This window comes from Mirounga angustirostris, unplaced genomic scaffold, assembly GCF_029215605.1.
Source record: "Mirounga angustirostris isolate CCGP_5_RB_7025 unplaced genomic scaffold, mMirAng1.0.hap1 SCAF_2, whole genome shotgun sequence".
Taxonomy (NCBI): Eukaryota; Metazoa; Chordata; class Mammalia; order Carnivora; family Phocidae; genus Mirounga; species Mirounga angustirostris.
Genome location: NW_026991710.1, coordinates 54,742,465 through 54,769,827, shown reverse-complemented (window position 1 = coordinate 54,769,827; position 27,363 = coordinate 54,742,465). Strand labels below are relative to the sequence as shown.

General features: G+C 36.2%; 1 protein-coding gene and 1 pseudogene across 1 annotated transcript in view; one reads left to right on the top strand and one right to left on the bottom strand.

Annotated features, from left to right (window-relative positions):
* Positions 1-2,827: 2,827 nt before the first annotated feature.
* On the bottom strand, positions 2,828-2,915 carry LOC135363712 (small nucleolar RNA U3; annotated as a pseudogene).
* A 4,427-nt stretch (positions 2,916-7,342) lies between these two features.
* Positions 7,343-27,363, top strand: part of UBA6 (ubiquitin like modifier activating enzyme 6) — an 85,092-nt gene continuing 65,071 nt past the window's right edge. The window contains exons 1-2 of the mRNA XM_045881071.3: positions 7,343-7,473; positions 11,049-11,111. Coding sequence (XP_045737027.1) covers positions 7,403-7,473; positions 11,049-11,111 — 134 coding nt within the window. The 5' untranslated portion in view covers positions 7,343-7,402. The remainder of the gene's footprint in view (positions 7,474-11,048; positions 11,112-27,363) is intronic.

The window sequence follows — 27,363 nt, the reverse complement described above, 5'->3', positions numbered from 1 at the left end:
TTCAAACAATTGTCCATTCTCTCTATAAGGAGCTCAGCTGGAGGAGGACTTCATCTATCTGGGAAAATACTGGAGTAGAGAGTGATGGAGAGAAGATTTGACTTGGGAGAAACCACATGACAAGGAAGTGGGTCAGGTGATTGCCAAGCACAAGGGAGCTTCATGGAAGCTAAATTGATGTCTGAAGGCCATCCTTCTTCCTTCAGCTGAGTAAAGCACATTGCCCTCATGGAGGTGACCTATTGATGGTTTCCTTATCATATCCAGTGATATCCTTCATTTTCAGATATTTGCACATCATCCCTTGATCATTCATGAAAATAGTCATTGTCCTAAAACAGTGCTGAGCCCCCATCTGAATAACCACTGTGTGTGGAAATCCCACTTTTCATTAGTCCAGTACATTTGTAATTCTCCTAAAAAGGAAGAAGCGTAATTTTTTAAGAATTTGAGGAGAAAACCCAGCATCAATACTTGAGTGCAACTGGACAATGATGAAATCCTACACCTATTCACTTCCCAGTTGAGACACTCTTCTTAGTTCTGTGAAACCATCCCCTCCTGGTTTTCTTCCTATGTTACTCACAGTTCTTTCTCAGTTTCATTTTGTGTTCCTTTCTTCTACTTAATATTTATATGGGCTCAGGGCTAGGGATTCTTGTTTGTCTGTCTGTCCTCTCTCCCTGGGGAGTGAAAGACAAAGAGAGAGAGAGAGAGAGAGAACCTATGCACCTATGTGCAAAGCATACATTAGAGCAAGCAGGTTAGAGCAGTGCAAAGTGTGGTCATAGGTCTGGCAACACCACAGCACACACATCATCAGGGAATTTGTTAGAAATGCAAATTCTCAGGCCCTACCCAGGTATACTGAACCAGAAACCCTAGGTGAGGTCCACAATCTGTGCTTTAACAGGCAAGCCAGGTGATTCTGGTATGTGCTGAAGTTTTATGGCCCCTGGGCTAGAGTTTCTGGCTATCAAATCGAAGATGAGAAAATAAGCCAAAGATGAGAAGGAGGATCATCTGAACATTGTTTCAGTCAGGGAAAAAAACGTGTAACTTTGGGAGGCAACTGAGTGTGATGGTGAACAGTGACTATGGCTGAATTTGGATCTCTTGGAACAGGGCTCTGAATGTCCTCTTTTATAAAAGGGCTTTTTTATGAAGCTGACTTTATCCTCCAATTAGGGCAGAACCTGATGCACTTACAGGACATTGCCTAGAAAGCCACAAGGATCTGAAGCCCCATTTGGGGATTTTTAGGTTTGTTACCAGTTTTCTACCTGATTTTTAGGTTTGTTACGTGTTTTCTAATATTAGCAGAAGGTTAAAATTAGGAGCATCATTTATTACACTTTATCTCCAGTCACTGTTGCATAACTAATTAAGTCAAATAAGAAAAGGGTCTTGGAAAATTATATTTCATTTTTAATCTATGATTTGTCTATTTATTGCTCTGTAGGCAATATTTTAAAAATATTTCAGGAAAATGTAATCTGCACATACCCTAATTCTTAGGCCACTTAAGAGAATATTCACATTTTGAAAAGGTTAATTTCCTTCACAAAGGAATTTCTCTGGGTTCTTTTAAATAGTTAGCTTCAAGCCAGTTCAAATGCTACAGCAACACCTTTGGGCAAAGAAGCCTGCATCAAAACTCGGGAGATTGGCTGCTTTCCAATTATGTTCATGAAGGTCTGACCTCAGGACTCAGTACTTTCTATTCTTTTTGATAATCATGAAACAGGTGTTCCCACTGTTGGGATCTGGGCATAATACACTAGGAAAATACTCAATGAGGAATAAAATATCCTGGCTCTGCACCTCAATGATGTGAACCTATTCAAGACATTTAGCCATTTTAAGTTATCCTTGGTAAAACAATGGGGTTGTATATGTAGATGACTGTTAAATATCCTCCCTGTGCTAATATTCAATAACTTAGGAGTATAAAGTAAAAAAAATACATGTTAAAAAACTCTGTAATTATAAAACACAACATAGATGTTATCTTTATAATTTATGATGTGAACTATTTGAATTACAGAAATTCAATTGGCACTTAAGTTTTCAGGAAGATATTCATAACCCTGTACACCTATATAATGATCAAGATGGGGAAATTTTAAATGCATTGTTGCATCTTGGATTGGATCCAGAACAGAAAAAAATGACAGTGAAAAACTGGTGAAATCCAAATAAAGTGTGTAGTTATTTAAGAGTATTGTACCAATATCAATTTCTTTTGTTTTGAAAAATGTACCACAGTTATGTAAGATGTTATCATTAGGGGAAGCTGAATAAAGTGTATACAAAAATTCTGTCTTGCCTTTGCAACTTTTCTAATTTTGAAATTTCTAAAATTATGCCAAAATAAAGATTTTGAAATAAATTATTGTGCTATAGCTTTGAAATATAACTATGCATATATACACTTATATGCAGCACAGGGACACAGAAATAAAGGAAAGAGACAGTGGGTCTTTGACAGATCAAAGTTGAGAAGAGAAGAGTGTCAGGAAATCACAAAATCAAACCACCATATTTTTTTAATATTTCACAAAAGCAACAGAAAAGAGAGCTCTTTGATGTTAGAAAAGTTTTACTGAAAGCTGTGAGAAAGGAAAGATAAACTTGGACTAAGAAAGTAAAAATCTGCCTTGCCATTCTTCAGGTATAGATAATAGACACAGATAAAGCCAGCTGTAAAGTTAACAGAAGATATTTTTCCCAAAAACAGGCTGTAAAGTGCCACAAAAACCCGACTCAGGGTAACTGCTACTTTTTTTTACTCACAAAGAATCCTTTTCTCTAAAGTCACAGATTGTCAAATAGCTTGCTCTTTGAAATCAATTCATTAAGATTAAGATATCCTATAAACAAACTATAGAAATGATTCCTGAAAGTATAGTCTTTAGCAGCAATGTCCACAATAGCCAAACTATGGAAAGAGCCAAGATGTCCATCGACAGATGAATGGATAAAGAAGATATGGTATATATATACAATGGAATATTATGCAGCCATCAAAAGGAATGAAATTTTGCCATTTGCAATGACGTGGATGGAACTGGAGAGTATTATGCTGAGCGAAATAAGTCAATCAGAGAAAGACATGTATCATATGATCTCACTGATATGAGGAATCTTAATCTCAGGAAACAAACTGAGGGTTGCTGGAGTGGTGGGGGGTGGGAGGCATGGGGTGGCTGGGTGATAGACATTGGGGAGGGTATGTGCTATGGTGAGCGCTTTGAATTGTGTAAGACTGGTGAATCACAGACCTGTGCCTCTGAAGCAAATAATACATTATATGTTAAAAAAAAAAAAAAAAAAAAGAAGAAGAAGACGATAGTAGGAAGGGGAAAATGAAGGGGGGGAAATTGGAGGGGGAGACGAACCATGAGAGACTATGGACTCTGAGAAACAAACTGAGGGTTCTAGAGGGTGGGGGGGAGGGGGATGGGTTAGCCTGGTGATGGGTATTAAAGAGGGCACGTATTGAATGGAACACTGGGTGTTATACACAAACAATGAATCATGGAACACTACATCAAGAACTAATGATGTAATGTATGGTGATTGACATAACATAAAATTAAAAAAAAAAAGATTAAGATATCCTACTCTTGGCTAGATGACCTAAGTCACTTAACACAGAGAAGCAGTCTCTACTTCCAACCAGGGGCAGAACTTCAGAAAAGGGGTTTGTGGACACGATACATCTATTTTAACTGTGGTTTCCAAGAAAACAGCAGCCGGGGCCCATGTTGGAGTCCAGAACGAATGGAGACCCCTTTACAAACAGCCTCACTTTCTTTTGAGCCTAGAAACCACTACTTCATTTTAATTTCTCCTAAATTCCACACTTCCCCAAATTCCTATAATAAAGCTATCTTTTCCTTTGTTTAGTGAGGCACCCCATAGATCTTCTGGAATGTGGACTCCTTCCTTGCAATAAACCAGAAACTTGACTTTCTTGAAATACGTTTTTTTTTTTAAAGTGTTTTTTTATTTTTTTAATACTTTCAAGTTTTTTTTTTTTTTTTTTTTTAAAGATTTTACTTATTTATTTGACAGAGAGAGCACAAGCAGGGTGAGTGGCAGGCAGAGGCAGAAGCAGGCTCCCCGCAGAGCAGGGTGAGCCCGATGCGGGACTCGATCCCAGGATCCTGGGATCATGACCTGAGCCGAAGGCAGTCGCTTAACCAACTGAGCCACCCAGGCGCCCGAAATACGTTTTTTTACTGATAGACTTAAGCTTCTTGGATGAGGAAGCCTGCCCCTTACTAAAAATTTGGGAGTAATAATTTGACATAAAAATGAACAACAAAAAAAGTTTCAAGTTCAAATACTATACAAAATTATTATTAAAAAAAGAGAATAAGGAGTATAACATCATCATTATAGATGATGAAAACATACCTGAAAGATGTGCCACAAAAATAGATCAAAACTTGTTACTATTTTTAAACTAGCTTAATAAAAAAGATACAAAGTAGGAAAGAACAACATGATTCAGAATTAGAAAAACTCAACTGAATGGCAGGTATTCTTTTACAATGTGTATTTTTATCAAATCATCACATTGCACACTTAAAATATCTTAAAAGTTTGTCAGTTACCTCAGTAAGGGTGGGGAAAAACTCACAAATGAGGAGATAGATCGCAGAAGAATTAGTAATAACAAATAAATTAGGGAGCGCCTGAGTGGCTCAGTCAGTTGAGTGGCGGACTCTTGATTTTGGCTCAGGTCACGATCTCAGGTTCCTGGGATTGAGCCCCGCAATGGGTTCCATGCTCAGCATGGGGTCTGCTTGAGGATTCTCTCACTCCCTCTCCTTCTGCCCTGCCCCCGCTTGCATGCTCTGTCTCTCTAAAATAAATAATCTTTAAAAAAAAAAAGAATAAACCAGAAAGGTGGGTGGGATGGGTAAAATAGGTGAAGGGAATTAAGAGGTACAAATGTCCAGTTATAAAATAAAAAGCTCACAAAGATGAAAAGTACAGCATAACAAATATCGTCAGTAATATTGTTTTAACATTATAAAAGAAAGAATAAACTAGAAGGAACACAAAAGCTAATGCACGTAACTGATTTCCTGTAAAGAACCTGAGCCAATCCTTAGATCCTTTAGTCAGTTTGGTTGTCTGATGCTCATTCTCTAGTAATTTTTCAGGAAGTTTTTATGACAACAATAGTCTCGTCAAATATTGATACTATATCAGGTGTTGATAATAATTTATATACTTTGTACATGAGAGTTGCTTTTGCTGGATATAAAATCTTTAGCCCACATTTTCCCCTTAAGTATCCTAAATATGTTGTTCCACTTTCTTTCGGCAAAAAGTTTCACTGTCAAAAGTCTAGTGATATTCCAATTTTCTTTTATTTTGCAAATGTAATAATACATTAAAATATTAAATTGGGGTATCTGTTATACTTTTAAAATAATTCACACTATATTCACACTAAGATGACCTCAAATTTGAGAGTACCACTATCTTCTGTATTGATGAAAAAGGAAAAAATACATTTCAATTTCAGGGATATTAAAATGTAAAGAAATGTGGGTTGTGGATGAAATTCAAGCTATCCATTTTCTATTGTTGTATATCAATTTGCCACAAACATAGTACTAGCTTAGTACTACAGTAGAATCTTGAAAGAATGGGACATAGACCAAGTTCCTTTCAACAATTAGGTAGAAAATGTACAGAACTAGATTAAGAAGCCTGAATAATGCCAAAGGCGAGCAACATGAAGTTTCCAGGTATTTGGAAATGTTCAATTTTGAAATGAGAATGAAGAGGCACAAAGGATAATGCAGTTTTGCCTGGACCTTCTCTGCACACTAGAGAGGAAGAAATCCCAATTTAAAAATATCGTACATTACAGAAGGTGATATAACATAAAGCCAAAGTATATGCTAATTTTTAAAATCCTATAGACGTTTCTTCAAAGGTACAGTTGAGAATGAAAGACAAATCCTAATGTTGACTACTACTAATTCTTTTCTAGGAAAGGGGAAAGGGGAACCAATAGAAAAAATTAGGTGAGAAGTCCTTAGACAGGTGTTCTAGTACTGAATCTGACAGTGACTTGGTCTGTCTTAGTTCATTATTTTTTTCAAATATGTTTGCCCTTATAAACATAAAGTAATCCTTTTCCTGTTATATGCTTTCTTTTTTTTTAATTTAAATTCAATTAGCCAACATATAGCACATCACTAGTTTTTGGTATAATGTTCAACGATTCATTAGTCGCGAACAACATCCTCATCACATCCAGTGCCCTCCTTAATGCCCATCACCCAGTTACCCCATCCCCCCCCCACCTCCCTTTCCGCAACCCTGTTTGTTTCCTGGAGTCAGAAGTCTCATATGGTTTGCCTCCCTCTCTGATTTCCCCCCCATCAGTTTTCCCTCCCTTCCCCTTTTGTCCTCTGCACTATACCTTATGTTCCACATATGAGTGAAACCCTATGATAATTGCCTTTCTCTGCTTATTTCACCTGGCATAATTCCCTCCAGTTCCATCCGAGTCGATGCAAATGTAGGTATTCGTCCTTTCTGACGAATGGCTGAGTCATATCCCAGTGTATATATGAACATCTTCTTTATCCATTCATCTTTGGAAGGACATCAGGGCTCCTTCCACAGTTCGGCTATTGCGGACATTGCTGCTATGAACACTGGGGTGCATGTGCCCCTTCTTTTCACTACATCTGCATCTCTGGGGTACATACCTAGTAGTGCAATTGCTGGGTCTTAGGGTAGCTCTATTTTTAACATCTCGAGGAGTCACTTCGGCTGTCTGGAAGTTCTTTTCCCTCACCTATATAGTGGGAGCCAACGGGATGACAATGTCATTCATAGCTCTAAAAATCACAACTCTATTAAATCTGTGACAGTGCCCGGCCTGTAGTAGACGCCCAAAATTATTTGTTACACGTGTAACGTTTTAAAATGGAATCCCGGAAATCCTGAAAATCTGGAGCTACCTACTACAAAACTTCCGATTTTTTATTTATTAAATGAAGGGGCTTCCTCTTATTGCTACGCAACCCCATCACTTCGCTGGCCACTGGAACCTCTGTGCTTGGCCACGGAGCCAGAGGCACCGCGAAACTTCAGTGTTTCGGTCCATTAACATCCCCCCGAACCTCGGTCGCAGCCGGGCCGCTTTCGGCACACACCTGCGGCGAGGCCTATCCCGGCCCGGCGTGGCCACACCCAAACCGGAAACCAGGACGCCCCTGGGCTTGACGGGAAGCTGAGGCCGGCCGCATGCTCCCCGGCCCCGCCCCCTCCGGTGATGTCACCACCCGCCCCTTGACCTCGCGGTCCCGCCCCCTTCCCTGCCTACCGGTAGCCTGCAGTGGCGACGTCTCTTGGAGGGATGGAGGCATCCGAGCCGGTGGCCACACCTCAGGGGGAAGAGGCGTCCTGCTCTTCCTGGGGGGCCGGCAGGTGAGGGAACGAGTGTGAGCGCGAAGGAGCGAGCGGTGGCGGGCGGGAGCCGGGCGCCGGCTTCTGCTGCTACCGCTCGGGCGGATAGGGAGCGCGCGCGAGGCCGCGGAGCCGGGCAGAACCAGCCCTGGGAGGCGAGGGGAGCGCGCGGGGTGGGTGTGGCGCGGTGGGCTCGGACCTCCGCGGCTCCCGGCTTCGCTGAGGAGAAAGGCCACGTCTCGGTCCTTTTGCGCTTTCTCAGTTCCATTTGGGGTCTGCCATCTTCTCAGTCCCTGGACGTGTCTGGGGGGAAGGGGCGCGGGGTGGAGCGGAGTGGAGCGGGCTCCGTCGAGTGTTCTGGCCCGGGTCGCTTGGTGTGAGCTTTCCAGCCCGGTTGCCAAACACCTTCCCTCCTTCTTTCCGTAAAACGAAAGCTAAGAGCGCCTCTGTGCGGGATCCTGCACCGAGATCCTCCTCTGAAAACTATTACCAGAGGGAACTTGGTGATGATGAATCAGAGTCAGGACACCCTGAGGCCTCTGTTGACTACAGTTTAAAAAAAAAAAAATCCAGGAAAAAACCCACGAGTTACTCATTCTTATTTCCCAGTTGGTGTTAAGGTTTTTCACGTCTTTTGCACGCCTGAAAATCAGGGGGGGAAATGTTCGTGTGGTTCCTTTTCAGTCATCTCATAATTAATAAAGCGGTTAGTTACATACTCCCCACACCAGAGTACAATATTCCAAAGATAGAAGTGATGGATATATGCTTTTGAGCTAGTCTGAGACTGTCCATAAACCTGTAGCTTTTTCGCTAGTTCAGACTGAAGGGATGTTTTCACTACCATGATATTGCCTGCCGACACATTTACCTGGGGGATATTATGTAATACAAACAACACCTCCCCTTGTTTAAAGGATTTTTGATTGCCATATACATCTTATTACAAAAATGACTTTTGAAACATTCCGGTAAGGCAGGATTTTCTGCAAAATAAGTGCCGGTCATATCATTAAGAGACAAGGCTGTTTAGAACGTAGCTGTTCTCATATTTACTTAAGAGCTTTGCCCACTATTGTCCTCCATGCAAGCAAGACAGCTAGTGAAAGTATACCAGGGATAAGAAAACTGTTTAATAGGAAATTTTGCTTATTTTCATATTTCATTACTGTGCCAAAACAGGGCATATTGTGTATATGTGTATTTTTTATTAGGTGATCTCCTAAACTACAGCTGTCTCCTGGTTTGCTCTCATAATTATAATCAGAAATATTTCTAGTAGTTGGCCATGTATCACTTAGCTAGAAGCTGATAATATTTTGATTAACTCTACTTACAGATCTTTTGGCTTATATATCAATACCAGGCTTAGAAAATTGAATTCCAAGACCTAAATTTCGTGCTTTCACATTATTTTTAGAATCCTATAATTGACTATTAGAGCTTCCCAGTACATGAATGGATTATACTTTTGCCAAGATGATATTGATCTTAGCTGTCACTGTGTCTCAGGCCAAAGTGCCCCACCTCTGCCTGGGAACCATTTCTGTTTCCCAGTGTTTATCCTATTTTCATTTTCATTTCATTTTTGTATGCCATACTGTGAAAAAAATGAGCTATGGTAAATGATACATCACTATAAGTATATTTTATTATGCTAGTATGCTGCTTTTTAAAAATTTTTTTAAATTTCCTTAAGTAATCTCTACACCCATCATGGGGCTCAAATTCATAACCCTGAGATCAAGAGTCGCACGATCTACCAACTGAACCAGCCTGGCACGCCCCACCCCCTTTTTTTTAATTTTTAAAATTCATCCAACAGATACTTGAGTGCTTTCTTTATGCCTACAATGAGAGGCAGTAGGCAGTAGAGCATGGTGATCAAGAGCTAGACTGTTTAGGTTCAGATTCTGGCTCTACCATTTACCTACTCTAGAACCTTGGGCAGGTTATTTAAATTAACTTCTGTGAGCCTGTTTTTTTTCCTCTGTTCAGTGGAGTTGGTAATAGTGCCTGTCTCATTAAGTTGTAAGGGTTAACAGAGTTAGTACATCTAAAGCACTTAAAGCAATGTATGACACAGTGTTTGCTCTTAAATTATTAAGGGGTATTTGGAATTCTTAGCAGATCATATATTCTCTTGGGGAAGGCAAACAATAAATAATTAGTGATAAGTACTTTGAAGAAAATACAGCAGTTAATGAGTTAGGGAGTGACCTAAGGAGAAGACACATTTCTTTGAAAGGCTGATCTAGAGTGGTCTATGTAATATTGTGAGGCAATATTTTAATTGAGACTTAAATGATAAGAGTCAGCTATTCAGAGATCTAAAGGAGGAACATTTCCAAGCAGAGGGAATAGCAAGTGTAAAAACTGAAGTGATAGCATGCTTGGCTTTTTGAGGAACAGCAAGTAGGCCAGTGTGGATGAAGATGGTAAGAGGGAAAGTAGTGGGAGTTGTGATTGAAGAGGTAGTTGGGAGATAGAACACCTAAGCCCTTTTGAGCATGGTAAAGTGTTTAATTTTTTTTTAAAGATTTTATTTATTTAAGAGAGAGAGAGGGAGCGGGGGGGGAGGGGCAAAGGGAGAGGTAGAAGCAGACTCCCTGCTGAGCTGGAAGCCCGCTCCTGTCAGCCTGCTTTCTAGGCCCTATTCCAGGACCCTGAGATCATGACCTGAGCCAAAAAGGCAGATGCTTAACCAACTGAGCCACCCAGGCGCCCCAGGTGTTTAAATTTTATTCAAAGAATAAAGGATATTTACTGAAGGATAGTTCTAAGTTGAAGAATATCTGACTGCATTCTAAAAAATTTAGGCTGTAAAATAGAAAATAAACTGAAGGGGGAGGGCAATAGTAGCACCAGAGAGACTAGTTAGGAGGGCTTTGAAATAGTTCAGATGAAATACGATAATGGTTTGACCTGAGGCTGTACTAGCACACAGATGGAGAAAATGAGGGAATGAGCTAAGAAGATCTCTAGATTCTGGGCCTGAGCAAGTGAGTAAATGGTGGTGCCAGCGAGTTGGTAAAGACTGGGAAAGAATAGAGTAAACGGAGAGAATTAAATTCTGTTTTGGGCTTGTTATGTTCATGAAACCAATTAAACATCAGAAAAGAGAGATTGTTCTAGCAGATGTGGAAAATTTGGATGTCAGAAGAGAGATCAAACATAGAAAAATAAGTTTAGATATCATCAGTATATGGTAAATTCCATGTGTATTAGATTAGAGAGAGTATGTATATTAGAGAAGTTGTATGGGGCACTCCAACAAAATTGCTAAAATACAGACCCATCAGAATATACGTGAAACAACATCTGATAACACCTAAGAATAAAACTGTAGGCTGTAATCTTACAATACACACAGAGTAGGCAGTCAGTGAATTTAATTTTGACCTATTTTTAAAATGGAAATAAAGGGGTGGAAAATAAAATATATAAAATATATATATCCCCTTTAGTAACTGCCATGTATAATTGAATATTAGATTATAGAATGTGAATATTGCATACCATACTGCATATTAGACTATAGAATATGAATAACCATACTTGCCCTTATAAGTTGTGTTGTTGTTTTTTTTTTCCAGTACAAATACAAATTTGCCCATTGTATCAGCAGAATCTGTGGAGATTGATGATGCATTATACAGGTGAGAACCTTATGGAAACTGAAACTTACTTTACTCATTTATTGTTCTGAAGTAACGGAATACTGTATTTGAAAATACCATTAGGCCTATGCAGAGTTTTGTAAATACATCCTAAGAGTTCCTCTGAGATTAAAATTGGGGTTTTCTCTGATTTTTTTTTTTTTTCTGTAATCTGAAAGCTTGAGTAATATTTAAATCTCAGTTGCTTTAGGTTTAGGTGATATGGCTAAGAATGATTTTGTTACCCACTATAAAATATTCCTCTTGTTTTTGGACAGGAGTACATGTTTATGTTCTTGATAGTGCAGGAGTCTCATGAAAAACAGTCCATTTCGCCTCAGTTATAACATCTAGAGAATATATTTATTTCAGCGTAATCTCATTAACAACATTGCATGTTTGCACTATAAAGACAGCAAGGAAGTATTATGTGGTTGAAGATGATTTGAATGGAATTTAGTGAGTTTCTTTTTTACTGTATCTTTTCATGAAATCAAAATATTTTTATTAGAATTAAAGAGAAATTAAAAATATATGTATTGCTAGCACCTTTTTTTTTTTTTAAGTTATTGATTTATTTGTTTAAGTAACCTCTACATCCAACATGGGACTTGAACTCAGGACCCCAAGATCAAGAGTCGCATGTTCTTCCAACTGAACCAGCCAGGTGCCCCTATATTGCTATCACTTCTAAGACATTTTTTTAATACTTCAAGTTGTTTGTATGGATAGTATAATCTCAGTTTTAAAGTTTTTAGATTTCCTCTTTCTAAAATTATGAAAAATAGATTTTATGTAGATAGAATTTGGAATAATGGGCTATTTATTTTGAATTCTTCTTTATATTTTGTGTGGGATGCAGAGTCAATCTTGAGCATTTTAGGATGAGCTGAATCAACCTAATAGGTTGATTTCAATTACTGTTTTGTGCTGTACACTTGGAAAAAGAGATAAAAGATTAAACTTAATTTTGCTTTGTGAAAATTTTTACCATATGGTTTCCTGATTATAAATATACTTTAGAAATCACCTTAAGTTTGGACTCTTAATCTATAATTATGATGTTCTTAACGTCCTTTTGATCATATTCTTGGGATAACAAATGGCAGCTTCTTGGAGTAGCATTGGCTAATTTTATTCATTGTTTAGTTACAATCCTTATGAGACTTTTTTATATCCCTCCAACCCTGTGATGGCTGATTAATGATCATAATTTTCAGTAAACCAGAGATTAAATTTTCCATTTGCAATGTTGCATAAGTAGGGCTGCAGTTTGCTTGAGTGAAAAATATAGAATATAGTAGTTTATATACGATCAGGTATTGCTGGATCATAAAGTAGTTCTATTTTTAATTTTGGGGGGAACCTCCATACTGTTTTCCATAGCAGCTAGACCATTTTACATTCTTACCAACAGTGCACAAGGATTCCATTTTCTCCATAGTCTTACCTTTTTATTTTCTGGCATATTGTTTTTTATAATGGCCATCCAAACTGGTGTCAGGTGATATCTCATTGTGGTTTTGCATTTCCTTGACAATTAGTGATGTAGAGCACCTTTTCATACCTGTTGGCCATTTGTGTCTTTGGAGAAATGTCTGTTCTAGTCCTGGCTCATTTTTCAATCATATTCCTTGGGGGGGGGGGTTGCTATTGAGTTGTAGTTCCATATATAATTAGGATATTAACCTCTTGTCAGATACATGGTTTGCAAATATTCTCTCTCATTCTGTAGTTTGCCTTTTCACTTCATTGACTGTCTCCTTTGCTGCGAGTTTGAGGTGGTCCCACTTGTCTACTTTTGCTTTTATTGCCTGTGCTTTTGGTATCATATCCAGGAAATTCTTGCCAAGACCAATGTTAAGAAACTTATCCCCTATGTTTTCTTCATAAGTTTTATAGTTTGGGGTATTAAATTTAAGTCTTTAATCCATTTTGAGTTGATTTTATATGTGGTTTAAGGTAAAGGTCCAGTTTCATCTTTTACATGCAGAAATCCAGTTTTGCCAATACCATGTTTTAGCCCCAACTTTCCTTTTCCTCTAACTACACTGACCATACTAGACTACTTTCTTACCAAACACAGTTTATGCTTTTACACTTAATTGTCTTTTCCTTGGTTGCCCTTTTGTGCCTTAACAGCACTCAACACCATTGGATCCCTTTTCCTGCCTCCCTCTTCCCCATTCCCAAGCTTAATTAAATGCTACCAAATCTACTCAGTAACCTAAGCTAGAAACCTTGGTATCATCTTAGATTATTCCCTGTCATCCTCCAAATTCAATTTTTTAAAAATCCTTTTAGTTCTTTCTAAACAAATCTTAATTCCAACTCTGATTCTCTCTCCCTGCATTCAGCATCTCTCAGTTGAACTACTATAATAGTCTCTTATGTGATCTCTTTAGACCTAATGAATCTCTAATCCACCTTCCATACTTTATTCAAAGTGATATTTTTCAAATTTACTTAAAAAGCCCCGGCTTCTCTGTTTAAAATACTTACATGGTTCCCTATCATTTACATTTGTGAAGCCAAACTGTATAGTATGCATTTAAGTCTCCTTTTCTGTACAACATAACAGTAGCTGAGAGGATAATCTTTGGTATGAGATCTTAATTTGAATTATCCTTCATCATTTAAGAGTGTATGATCTTAAGTTACTTAACCTCTTAAGTCTAATTTTTCTTTCATTTATTTTTTCATACATTCATCTATTCAACAAATATTTAAGGAGAAAAATGTATACAGATTGCAAATTAATCATGAAGAATAGTGCCTAGGAGCTCAATAATTTCTAGTTACTATTTACTGTTTACCTTGAGTTATGGCCATATCTTTCTTTTTAGTCACCATGTCACTCCTTACTACTTTACCCTTTAATATCCTATTCTTTAGCTTTGTCGAACTATATGTATACATTGTCAGAGTCTAGGATTTGATATTACCCTACTTAAAACTTAAAAGCTAACCTATTATTGTTTAGTGAATGCTGACAGAAGATGTTAAACTTCAGAGTCAGAGACAAAGGACTTCATTACTTACAATACAGAAATTAGCATGCCTATTAGGATGGTGGCGGTTCCCCTTGCTCCCAAGTCCCATAGAGGCAATGCCATGGCCCAGATGGATTCTTTGTAGGTAATGCATTTACATCACAGCTAAAATACACTGCATTTGGGGGACCCACCATTTTATGTCAAACAGTAAGCAAGCCTGCTCTTTGTCTTGGAGAAAGACTGACCTCATCCCTCAATTTTATGTGCTGCAAACATGACCCTAAGAAAAGGCCCCAGTAAAGAACAGTCCGGTCCTTGCCTGCTAGGCATATCTAGAGAAACATGGAATGTGAACGACCCATGAAGGAGTGTCTTCCAACATAAAAACATGTTTTTTTCACTGTTATTGAGGTGTAACTGATGTATAATAAACTGTACATATTTAAAGTATACAATTTGATGTGTTTTGACATAATGTATATATTAATGAAATCACCATAGTAATATAGATAATGAATATATCCATCACACCCGGACATTTTCTTTGTGCCCCTTTGTAATCCTCCTCCCCTCTCTCTCCATCTATCTACCATTTCCCCAGGCAACCACTGATCAGCTTTTTGTCACTGTAGAGTACTTTGCATTTTCTAGAATTTTATATAAATGGAATTGTACAGTATGTACATATTTTGGGGGGAGAGGGTCTGGCTTCTTTCACTAAGCATAATGATTTTGAAATTCATCTGTATTGTCTTATCAGTAATTTGTTCCTTTTTATTGCTGAGTTGTATTCTAGCATATGGATATACTACAATTTATTTAACCATTTTTTAAAAATTTTTTATTTAAATTCAATTTAACATATACCATATTATTAGTTTCAGAGGTAGAATTCAGTGATTCATCAGTTGCATACAATACCCAGTGCTCATTATTTCAAGTGCCCTCCTTCATGTCCATCACCCAGTTACCCCATCCCCCTACCCATCTCCCCTCCAGCAATCCTTGTTCCCTATAGTTAAGAGTCTCTTATGGTTTGCCTCCCTCTCTGTTTTTCTTATTTTTCCTTCCCTTAACTGTTGATAAGCATTTGGGTTGTTTCCAGGTTTGCGTTATTACAAATAAGGCTGCTATGAGAATTTATATACAAGTTTTAGGGTCAACATATGTTTTCATTCACTCTTTGATAAACACCTCAAAGTAAATGTCTGGGATGTATGGTAAGTGTATTTTTTTAACTTTTTAAGAAATGCCAAGCTGTTTTCCAAAGTGGTTGTACCATTTTACATTTCTACCAGTAGTGTATGAGAGTTTGAGTTCCCCCACATGTTTACTCACCACCTGAAATGGTCAGGTCTTTTTTAATTTTAGGCATTCTAGTATGTGTATAGTAGTATTACATTGTGGTTTTAATTTGTATTTCCATAATGACTAACGATCGTGGGCATCTTTTCATGAGCCTATTTGCTACCTATCTTTAGGGAAATATCTATAAATCTTTTGCTTCTCTTTTTTTTTATTAGCTTGTCTATCTTAATGAGTTTTTTATATACTATATATATCATGTCCTTTGTGTTATATATGGTTGCAAATATTTTCTCCTACTAGTTTGTGCCTTGTCTTTTACTTTTCATAACAATGTCTTTGGCAGAGCAAAATTTTAAATTCTGATCGGACGCAATTGATGTATTTTTGGTCCTGCTTTTTAAATATTTGCAAAACTCAAGGATACTTAAGATTTTCTCTGATGTTATCTTCTTGAAGTTTCATAGTATTAACTCCTAAACTTAAGTCTATGATCCATTTTAAGTTAATTTTTTTATAATGTGAGGTGAAGGTCAGAGTTTTATTTTTTTCCATATAGCACTAATGTTTTAAGCACCCCAGTTGAAGATTATCCATCCTCTTTGAATTTCCTGGGTCTCTGTCTTTGGCAGAATTCAATAGAGTATATATCTGTTGATTTATTTCTGGAATCTTCTTTTTCAGTAATCTCTGTGTTTCACTTTACAACAACATCACACACTGCCTTGCTTACTATAGCCCTGTCATAAATCTTGGAATCTGGGAATGTAATTCCTCCAACTTTGATCTTCTTTAGCAGAGTTGGTTTGGGTCTTCTGTGTCCTTTGAACTTCCACATACATTTGAGAATCAGCTTGTTGATTCTTTAAAAAGAATCCTACTGGAATTTTGCGTTTGTGTTGAATCTGTAGTTCAATTTTGGGAATGTCAACATTTTGACAGTATTGAATTTAAGATCCATTAATAAACACCATATGTCTGTCAATTTATTTCTTTAGTGTCTCCTAGTAGTGTTATATAATTAACAGTGCAGAGATCTTGCACAGCTTTTATCAAATTTATCCCTAAGTAATTTGCATTTTTATACTATTGTAAATGGTCATTTTTAAATTTCAATTACCAGTTATTCATTATTCTTAAATTCAAGCTCAATTGATTTTTGAATAATTATTCTTATCCAGCAAGCCTGCTAAACTTACCCCCTAGTTCTAGTAAATTTTTTCGTAAACTCCATAGGATTTTCTAACAGACATTTTGTTTGAAAATAAAGAAATTTTACTTCCTCCTTTCCATTGTAGATGCCTTTTAATTCTTTTTCTTATCACAATGGTTGGAACATCCAATACAGTGTTAAGTGGAAGTGGTAAAGGTGAACAGCCTCACTTTGTTCTTGATGTTCGTTGGAAAACATTCATTCTTCCATGGTGGAGTATGTTGTTAGCTGTAGGTTTTTCATAGATGCCCTTTATTAGGCTGAAGAAATTTCCTTTTGTTACTGGTTTGCTTAGAGTTTTGTTTTGGATTTTGTTGTTCTTGTTTTTTTTAAGTCAGAAATGGGTATCGAGTTTGTCAAATACTTTTACTTCATTCATTGAGGTGATTATATGGATTTTCTTTTAGTCTTTTAATGTAGTGAATTATAATGATGGCTTTTAGATTATGATATGACCCTTGCATTCCAGTTCTAGGATGAAACCCATTTGGTCATGATGTACTTTTACATATATGTATAAAAATTTTGTTAAGAATCTTTGCAACTGGTTATCTAAGACTGGTGGGTCACTGAACTCTAGCTCTGAAACTGATAATACTCTATATGTTAATTAGTTGAACTTAAAAAATGGAAAAAAAATTTTTGCATCTGTGTATGTGAGGGATACTGTTGTGGAGTATTTTTTAATTCAATGATTTTGTGTTTTGATATCAGGGTAATGCTGATCTCATAGAATGAGCTGAGTATTTCTTCAAATTTCTAGAAAGTATGTGTAAAATTGGTATTATTTCTTCCTTAAATTTTTGGTAGAAATAACAATGGACTTTGGAGTATTCCTTGTGGGAAAGTTTTTAACTACAAATATAACATCTAATAGACATGGTAACATTCAGGTAATATACAGTTGACCCTTAGCATAGGTTTAAACTGCTCAGGTCCTTGTGGATGTTTTTCAATCAATATATTGGAAATATTTTTGAAAATTTACAACAGTTTGAAAAAATTTAACCCACACAGGCTAGAAATACTTAAAAATTAACAAAAAGGTATGTCATTAATGTATAAAATATATGTAGAGACTAGTCTGTATTATGATTTACTACCATAAAATACACACAAACTTATTATTTAAAAAATTTATCAAAACTTATACACACAAACAGAGAATATACATGGTGCCATTTGTAGTCAAAAGAAAGGTAAACCAACATAAAAATGCAGTATTAAATCATAACTGCATAACTAATATAACACTGTATGTTAACTAATGGGAATTAAAATAAAAACGTAAAAAATTATGACTACATAAAATTAACTGTAGTGCATACTGTACTAGTGTAATAATTTTGTAGCCACCTCCTATTGCTATTGTGGTAAGCTCAAGTGTTGGCGAGGATCCCCTTAAAATACCATGTGATGCTAATCATCTTAGTGTGCACAGTTTCTCTCTTCAGTAAATTGTAATCTCACGGTTCTCACGTATTTTTCATTGTGTTTAGTGGAATACTGTAAACCTTGAATAACACTATGGGTCCCATACAGAGTGTCACTAATGATGCTGGAAGCACTCCCTAGAAGTAGAGAAAAGTCATGACATTACAAGAAAAAGTTGAACTACCTGATATGTACCATAGATTGAGGTCTACAGCTGTGGTTGCCTGCCATTTCAAGATAAATAAATGCAACATAAGGACCATTGTTAAAAAGGAAAGAGAGAGAAAGAGAAAGAAAGAAAGGGAAGAGGGAAGGGAAAGAGTTAGTGAAGGTGAAGCTGCAGGTCCACCAGCAGGCACAAAAACCTTGTACTTTTTGCAAAATACCTTTTTATCTTGTATTGAAAATGCAGCTTTTATGTGGATATGAGAGTTGCTCTAAGAAAAACATGCTTATACACGTTAATATGATTTGAGAAAAAGCAAAGTCATAAGACAACTTAAAGCAAAAAGAAGGTGAAGGATCTAAAGCTGGAGAATTTAATGCCAGCAAAGGATGGTTTGATAATTTAGAAAGAGACTTGGCTTAAAAAATGTCAAGGTAACAGGAGAAGCACTTGCTGAACAAGAGGCAGCAGTTGAGTTCCAGAAAGCCTTTCAGAAAATCATTGTGGAAAAAGAATATCTACCTAAACGCAGATGAAAGTGTCCTATTCTGGAAAAAAAATAATGCCACAAAGAACATTTATTAGTAAGGAAGAGAAACAAGCACCAGGATTTAAGGCAGGAAGGGATAGGCTAACTCAGCTATTTTATGCAGATGCAGTTGGGTTTATGATTAGCACTGCCCTTACCTATAAAGCTGCTAACCCCCCTCTCCACCCTTGAGCCTTAAAGCAAAAAGGTAAACACCAGCCACTAGTCTTTTGGTTGTACAACAAGAAGGCCTGGATGTAAAACTCTTTATCCTGAATTGGTTCCATCGATGTTTTGTCCCTGAAGTTAGGAAGTACCTTGCCAGTAAGGGACTGTCTTTTGATATTGGACAATGCTGTTGGCCACCCAGAACCCTGTGAGTTCAATACGAAAGGCATCAAAGTGGTTTACTTGCCCCCAAATACAACATCTCTAATTCAGCCTCTAGATCGGGGTGGGGGGAGGGGTCATAAGACCTTTAAGGCTCATTACACATGGTACTCTATTGAAAGAATTGTTAATGCCATGGGCTAGAAACCCAATAGAGAGAACATCTGGGGAAGGATTACAGCATTGAAGATACCATTATTATAGAAAATGCCAGGAAAGCATTCAGGCCCAGAACAGTAAATTCCTACTGGAGAAAGCTGTGTGTAGATGTTGTACATGACTTCACAGGATTTATGACAGAGCGAATCAAGGAAATTAGGAAAGAGATTGTAGATATGGTAAAAAAAAAAAGGGGGGGGGGGCAGGTGATGGGTTTCAAGATACGGATTTTGGAGAAATTCAAGAGCTAATAGACACCATACCAGAGGAATTAACAGAAAATGACTTGATGGAAATGAGTACTTCCAAAACAGTGCCAGGTGATGTGGAAGAAGATGAAGAAGCACTGCCAGAAAACCGATTGACGTTTGACAGTGTGGCAGAAGAGTTCTGGTTATTTAAGACTGCTTTGACTTCTTTTTTTTTTTTTTTAAAGATTTTATTTATTTGAGACAGAGAGAATGAGAGAGAGAGCACATGAGAGGGGGGAGGGTCAGAGGGAGAAGCAGACTCCCTGCAGAGCAGGGAGCCTGATGCGGGACTCGATCCCGGGACTCCAGGATCATGACCTGAGCCGAAGGCAGTCGCTTAACCAACTGAGCCACCCAGGCGCCCAAGACTGCTTTGACTTCTTGTATGACATGGACTCAATCTGTGATACGGGCACTGAAACTAAAGCAAATTGTGGGAGAAGGATTGGTACCATATAAAAACAAATTTAGAGAAATTAAAAAGTAAAAAACAGACAAATCATGATGTATTTCCATAAAGTTATACTGAATGTGCTTGTATCTCTTGCCTACCCTTTTCCCTCCTCCACTTCTTCTACCTCTGCTACCCTGAGGCAACAAGACCACCCCTCCTACTCCTCCTCCTATTCAGTATGAAGATAATGAGAATGAAGACCCTTATGATCTGCTTCTACTTAATGAATAGTAAATGATCACCATGCTGTACAGTTAATAAACTGATCTGTTGTGTGTGTGTGTGTGTCTTTATATGAAAAACTATTAACTGTACAGAAAGAACTGAATGAGGCATTTTTGTCATCATCATCATCTAAGTATTCATTGTGTAGAATATCATGTACAAAACTCAGAAGTGGCTAGCCTATCCTTACATAGGCATAAGGTGAATATGTAATACAAAATTAATGTGTTACCTTACTGTTTCATATCTTTGCCTTCAAAGAATTGCATTACTCTATACAGTATGACCCCCTCTCTCTCATCATTGGAGAAACTGCTTATCAGCTTCTCAATACAAGTAAGTGGGTTTTTTAGAAAATGTAACAATGTTTCCAATACCGTCTAGATGTATGACTACAGTAATACATGCCATAAAAATTTTGTAAAGATTTTCTCATTAGTATATAAGCTAGGCTACCATGAAGCAATTGAATCAGTTATGCTAGGCTACCAAAAGCAATCCTATTGCTGCTGCTTTGTTTTTAATACATGGATTGTTAAACTTATAAATAAATATGGATTCTTTTTCATTTTATCTTTTTACTTTAATGTCTAATGTTAATAATACATATAACATCTACAGTGTTTTGTATCATGTAAGACAACATTGATATAGATACTGACAGATGACTCATCTTATAAGCAGATGATAATTTACTGTATCAATAAATAAGTACAGTACTATAAATGTATTTTCCTTATGATTTTCTTAATAACATTTTCTGTAGCTTACTTCATTGTAGGAATATGGTGTATAATACACAGAACATTCAAAAATATGTTAATTGACTGTTTTGGTTACTGGTAAAGCTTCCAATCAACACTAGGCTATTACTAGTTAAGTTTTTGTGAGTCAGAAGTTATGCACAGATTTTTGACTGTGTGGAGGGTTGGTACCCCTAACCCCAACATTGTTTAAGAGTCAACTGCCTTTCTCTCTGAGTGAGCTTTGAGAGTTTGTCTCTTTTGGAGAAGATGTTTGTATCTTAGTAGTTGAACTTAGTGGCATAAAATTGCTTGTAATTTTCCCTGAATACCCTTTTTAATGTCTGTAGAATCTGAAATGATGTTCCTTCACTCATTTCTCTCACTGGTAATTTTTCTTTTTTCCTGATCATTCTGGCTAGAGGTTTATTGATTTTATTTTAATCTCAAAGAACCAGCTTTGGGCGCCTGGGTGGCTCAGTTGGTTAAGCGACTGCCTTCGGCTCAGGTCATGATCCTGGAGTCCCGGGATCGAGTCCCGCATCGGGCTCCCTGCTTGGCAGGGAGTCTGCTTCTCCCTCTGACCCTCCTCCCTCTCATGCTCTCTGTCTCTCATTCTCTCTCTCTCAAATAAATAAATAAAATCTTTAAAAAAAAAAAAAAAAAGAAAAAAGATGCTTTAAAAAAAAAAAAAAAAAGAACCAGCTTTTAGTTTAATTGATTTTCCATACTATTTTTCTGTTTTATATCTCAGTGATTTCCTTTCTTTTTGGGATTTTTCTTCTGCTTACTTTGATATTAATTTGCTTTTCTTTTTTAAGTTTTTTTATTTAAATTCCAGTATAACAGTGTTATATTAATTTAGGTGTACAGTATAGTGATTCAGTAATTCTATACATTATTCAGTGCTCATCAGAATAAGTATACTCTTTAATACCTATCACCTATTTCACCCATCTCCCCACCCCCAACACCCTCCCTCTGGTAACCATCAGTTTGTTCTCTATAGTCTGTTTGTCTCCTTTTTTTTCCCTTAAATTTGTTGTTTCTTAAATTCCACTTGAGTGAAATCATATGGTATTTGCCTTTCTCTGTCTTACTCTGCTTATCCTTATACTCTCTAGCTCCATCCATGTTGTAGGAAATGGCATGATTTTTTGTGGCTAAATGATATCCCATTTTATATATGTACCTCATCTTCTTTATCCATTCATCTATCAATGGACAGTTAGGCTGCTTCCATAATTTGGCTGTTGTAAATAATGCTGCAAGAAACAGGTGCATGTATCCCTTTGAATTAGTGTTTTTGTATTTTATGGGTAAATAACCAGTAGTTCGATTAGTGGATAGTAGGATAGTTGTTTTTAACTTTCTGAGGAACCTCCATGTTGTTTTCCACAGTGGTTGCACCAGCTTGTACTCCCACAAACAGTGCCTGAGGGTTCCTTTTTCTCCACATCCTCACCAACACTTGTTTCTTGTGTTTTTGATTTTAGATATTCTGACAGGTGTGAGGTGATCTGTCCTTGTAGTTTTGATTTGCATTTCCCTGACGATGAGTGATGTTAAGCTACTTTTTGTGTGTCTGTTAGCCATCTATCTATATGTTGTCTTTGGAGAAAAGTTTGTTTGTGTCCTCTGACCATTTTTAAATTCGATTATTTCGGGGTTTGGGGGTGTTGAGTTGTATAAGTTCTTTCTATATTTTGTATACTAGCCCTTTATCAGATATGTAATTTGCAAATATCTTGTCCCACTCAGTAGGTTGCTTTTTAGTTTTGTTCATTATTTCCTTCACTGTGCAGAAGCTTTTTATTTTGTTGTAGTTCCAAGAGTTTATGTTTGTTTTTATATCCCTTGCCTCAGGAGACATATCTGGAAAAAATGTTCCTATGGGCAGTGTCAGAGACATTACTGCCTGTGTTCTCTTCTAGGATTTTTATGGTTTCAGGTCTTTTATCCATTTTGAATTTATTTTTGTGTTTGGTGTAAGAAAGTGGTCCAGTTTCATTCTTTTGCATGTTGCTGTCCAGTTTTCCCAGCACTATTTGTTGTCTTTTTCCCATTGGATATTCTTTTCTCCTTTGTTGACGATTAACTGACCATATAATTGTGAGGTAATTTCTGGGTTTTCTATTCTATTTCATTGATTTATGTTTTAATTTTTGTCCCAGTACCATACAGTTTTGATTACTACAGCTTCATAATATAACTTGAAGTCTGGAATTGTGATACCTCCAGTTTTGTTTTTCTTTTTCAAGATTGCTTTGGCTATTGGGAGTCTTTTATGGTTCCATACAAATTTTAGGATTGTTTGTTGTAGTTCTGTGAAAAATGCTGTTGGTATTTTGATAGGGAATCTAAATCTGTAGATTGCTTTGGTAGTGTAGATATTTTAACAGTATTTGTTCTGTCAATCCATGAGCATGAAATGTCTTTAATTTCAATTTATGTCATCAGTGTTTTATACTTGTCAGAGTACAGGTCTTTCACTTCTTTGGTTAAGTTTATTCCTAGATATTTTATTATTCTTGGTGCAGTTATAAGTGGGATTTTTTTTCTTAATTTCTCTTTTTTCTGCTTGATTATTAGTGTATAGAAATGCAGCAGATTTCTGTATGCTGATTTTGTATCTTGCAACTTTACTGAATTCATGTATCAGTTCTAGTTTTTTGGTGGTCTTTAGGGTTTTCTATATATAGTATCGTATCATCTGCAAATAGTGGAAGTTTTACTTCTTACCAATTCTTACCAATTTGGATGCCTTTTATTTCGTTTTGTTCTCTGATTGCTGTGGCTAGCACTTTTAGTACTTTGTTTGAATAAAAGTGGTGAGAGTGGATATGTTTGTCTTATTCCTGACCTTAGGGGAAAAGCTCAGTTTTTTCCCTTCAGGTATGATGTTCGCTATGGGTTTTTCATATAAGGTCTTTATTATGTTGAGATACGTTCCTCTCTAAACCTACTTTGTTGAGAGTTTTAATCATGAATGGATGTTGTACTTTGTCAAATGCTTTTTCTGCATCTGTTGAAATGATCATAATGGTTTTTATCCTTTCTATTGCTGGTGTGATGTTCTTTTTCTAATTTCTTAAAGTGGAAGTTGAGATGATCAATTTTTGAGATCTTTATTCTTTAGTAATATGTCCATTTCATGCTAAAAATGTCCCTCTAAACACTGCAGTCTATGTGTCTCACAGGTATGTCTTCATTTTCATTCATTTCAGAAAACTTTATAACTTTTTTTGATTTTTTTTTTTGACTCATAGGTCATTTAAAAGTGTATTATTTGGCTTCCAAATGTTGAGAGATTTTTCAGAGATCTTTCTGTTGTTAATCTCTAATTCAGTTCCATTGGTATCAGTATAAGCTTTGCATGACTTTTTTTTTTTTAATGTTTTGCTATAGAATATGGTCTATTTTGTCATTGTTCTATGTGCATTTGAAAAAATGTGTGTTCTGTTGTTTGTTGGATTGTCCTATCAATGTCAAATTGATTGATAGTGTTTTTCAGGTATTCTATATCATAATTGATTTTCTGTCTAATCTTTATACCAATTATTGAGAAAGGGATGTTGTCTTTCATTTTGTGTTTGAACATTTCTCATTTCAGTTCTGTCAGTTTTTGCTTTGTATAGTTTGAGCCTCTGTTATTAGTGCATAAACTTTTAGAATTGTTATGTCCTCTTGATGTACTGACCCTTTATCATTTTGAAATGGCCCTTTTATCCTGGTAGTTTTCTTTGTTCTGAAATCTATTTGTCTAATATTAATAGAGCCACTCCAGTTTTCTCTTTGTTATTGGTAGCATGGTTTATCTTTTTACACTCATTTACCCTTATTTGTGTATTTAAATTTTGGCTCCTTGTAAATAGAATATAGTTGGGTTTTTCTTTTATTCAGTCTGCCAATCTTTGTCTTTTAATTGGAGTGTTTAGACGATTTACATTTAATGTGAAACAGTGATACCATTTTGCTTTCTAATTGTCTGATCTCTTACTGGTTTTCCTTTTTTTCCTGTGTTTTTTTTTTTTAATAGTTGAGCATTTTTTATTATATTTCATCTCCTTTGTTGGCATATTATATACTTATGCTTTGTTTTGTGATTACTTTATGGTATGTAGCAGATATTTTTAATATATTACAGTGTATGTTAAAATAATCTGTCACTTCCTGTATGGTATGGGGATGTAACAACAATATAATTCCATTTCTTGTATCCCAGGATTTCACTCATTGTTGTCTTATATTTTACTTCTACATGTTACAAATTTGCAATTCATTATTGTTTTGGGCTTAAATAGTCAACTCTTTAAAAGAGAATTTAAATAACAAGAAAGGGTTTTTGTATTTATCCATATATTTGTCATTTGTGGTATTCTCTATTCCTTTGTGTAAGTTAAGATTTCCATCTAGTATCATTTTCCATCTCCCTGAGGATTTAGTGTAACATTTCTTATTGTGAAGGTCTGTCAGCATTGAATTCTTTCAGTTTTTGTATGTCTAAAAAACTCTCTAATTTCTTTTTTGAAATTGAGTACAGAATTCCACATTGGCAGTTTTTTTCCTTTCAGTGCTTTTAAAATGTTGGGCCACCGTTTCTGATCTGTAGTGCTTCCTGGGAGAAAGTCAACTGTCATTCTTATCTTTTGTCTGTAAATAATATGCCCTATTTTCTCTGATTGCTTTTAATATTATCTCTTCACCCTGGTTTAAACAATTGTGATATGCCTTGGTGTAGTTTCCTTCATATTTCTTATTTTTTGATTTGTTCACATTGTGGTCTGTGAGTTGATTGATTGTATTCCTGGAAAAATTTTAGCCATTAGATCTTTAAATATATTTTTATCTCTTTTTCTCCAGTCTCTTTCAGGGATTCTATTTGTTGTTGTTCCACAACTCATTTATGATCTGGGCTTTTTGGGTTTTTATTCAATCTCTGTGTTTCATTTTGGAAAGTTTCTGTTGCTGTATCTTCAAGTTCACTTCTGCAGAGTTGTCTATTAATTCCATCCATATTTTTTCATCTTTGATATTATGGTTTTTATCTCTACAAGTTTTGCTGCTCATGCTTTCCTCTACCTTCTTGAGCATATGGATTATATTTATAATTATTTCAGCATATTTGTATATAAAGTCTATAATCTAAGTCTGTTCTATTGTCAGTTTTTCTATTCATTATGAATTGTATTTCTCCACTTACTTGCATACCTGGTAATTTTTTAATATATGCCAGACATTGTGAAGTTTACCTTTTTGGGTGCTGCATCATTTTGAATTCCTTTAAATATTCTTGAGCTTTGTTGAGAGACACAGTTAAATTACTTGAAAACAGTTTTATTTTTTCAAAGCTTGCTTTTAAGCTTTGTTAGACCTGGAGAGAGAAGGCTCTGGAACCTGAATACCATCTTCAAATGTTTGGAGGGCTGTCACATCGAAGAGGGATTAGATGAGTTCCCTATGGCCCCAAGGAGGTAAAATTAGGACTAGTGGATGAAAAGTGTAGGAAGATATCATACCTTCAAGAAACAGAGAATCTTTAATGAATAGGGCTCTCTAAAAGTAGAGTAGATAACCTTGGTAATTTCTTTCCACTGGATACTTCACTGATATTTTGAGTATCTGCTTTATAGAGTAAGCTGTAATATAACAATGCTGGGCTTGAGGTTATACTCTAGGCTCTTTAAATCCCATCTTTACTACTTACTAACAATATGAACTTCATAGGATTTAAGTGTCACTCTCAGAGTACCGGACATTGCCTAGCACAGAGTAGGTACTTAATTAGTACCCTTTCCCTTGGTGGCCAAACATTGAAAAGGTAGATAATTTAGGTAACTGCTGAGAATCTGTCTGAGATTTTATGATTCTTTGGAAAACTTTGATTCATATATCTTTGTTTTATCCTTTTGTCCTTAAGTTCTTTGTCATTTTTAACCAAATTTGTGTCATGGCTATTCATTATTTACCTAAGTAATCTTCAAAATAATTCATGAAAACAAGTCTGAGATGAAATACATTTTTTTAACATAGTTCCTGTGACTCTGAACATAGGAAGAAGGACTTAAGTCCTCTGCTAGGTAGAACATAAACGTGTTGTTTTTATTCTTATGTGCCAATTCATTTCATTAATTTAGCAGGTTGTTTTTTTGTGTCTATAACGTGCCAGGCCCATGTTAATCACTGAGAATACAATAGTAAATAAAGCAAAGGCCCTGCCTTAAGGAATCTACAACCTCCTAGGAAAAATAGACAAATAGCAAAAACACAGTGTGATAAATGTTGTAATAGCTCAAATGTAGGATGTTATTGATGTACATAAAAGATGATCCAGCACTGTCTTGAGTAAGTTTAGGTGTTGGGAGACATATCAATGGGGAAAGTAAT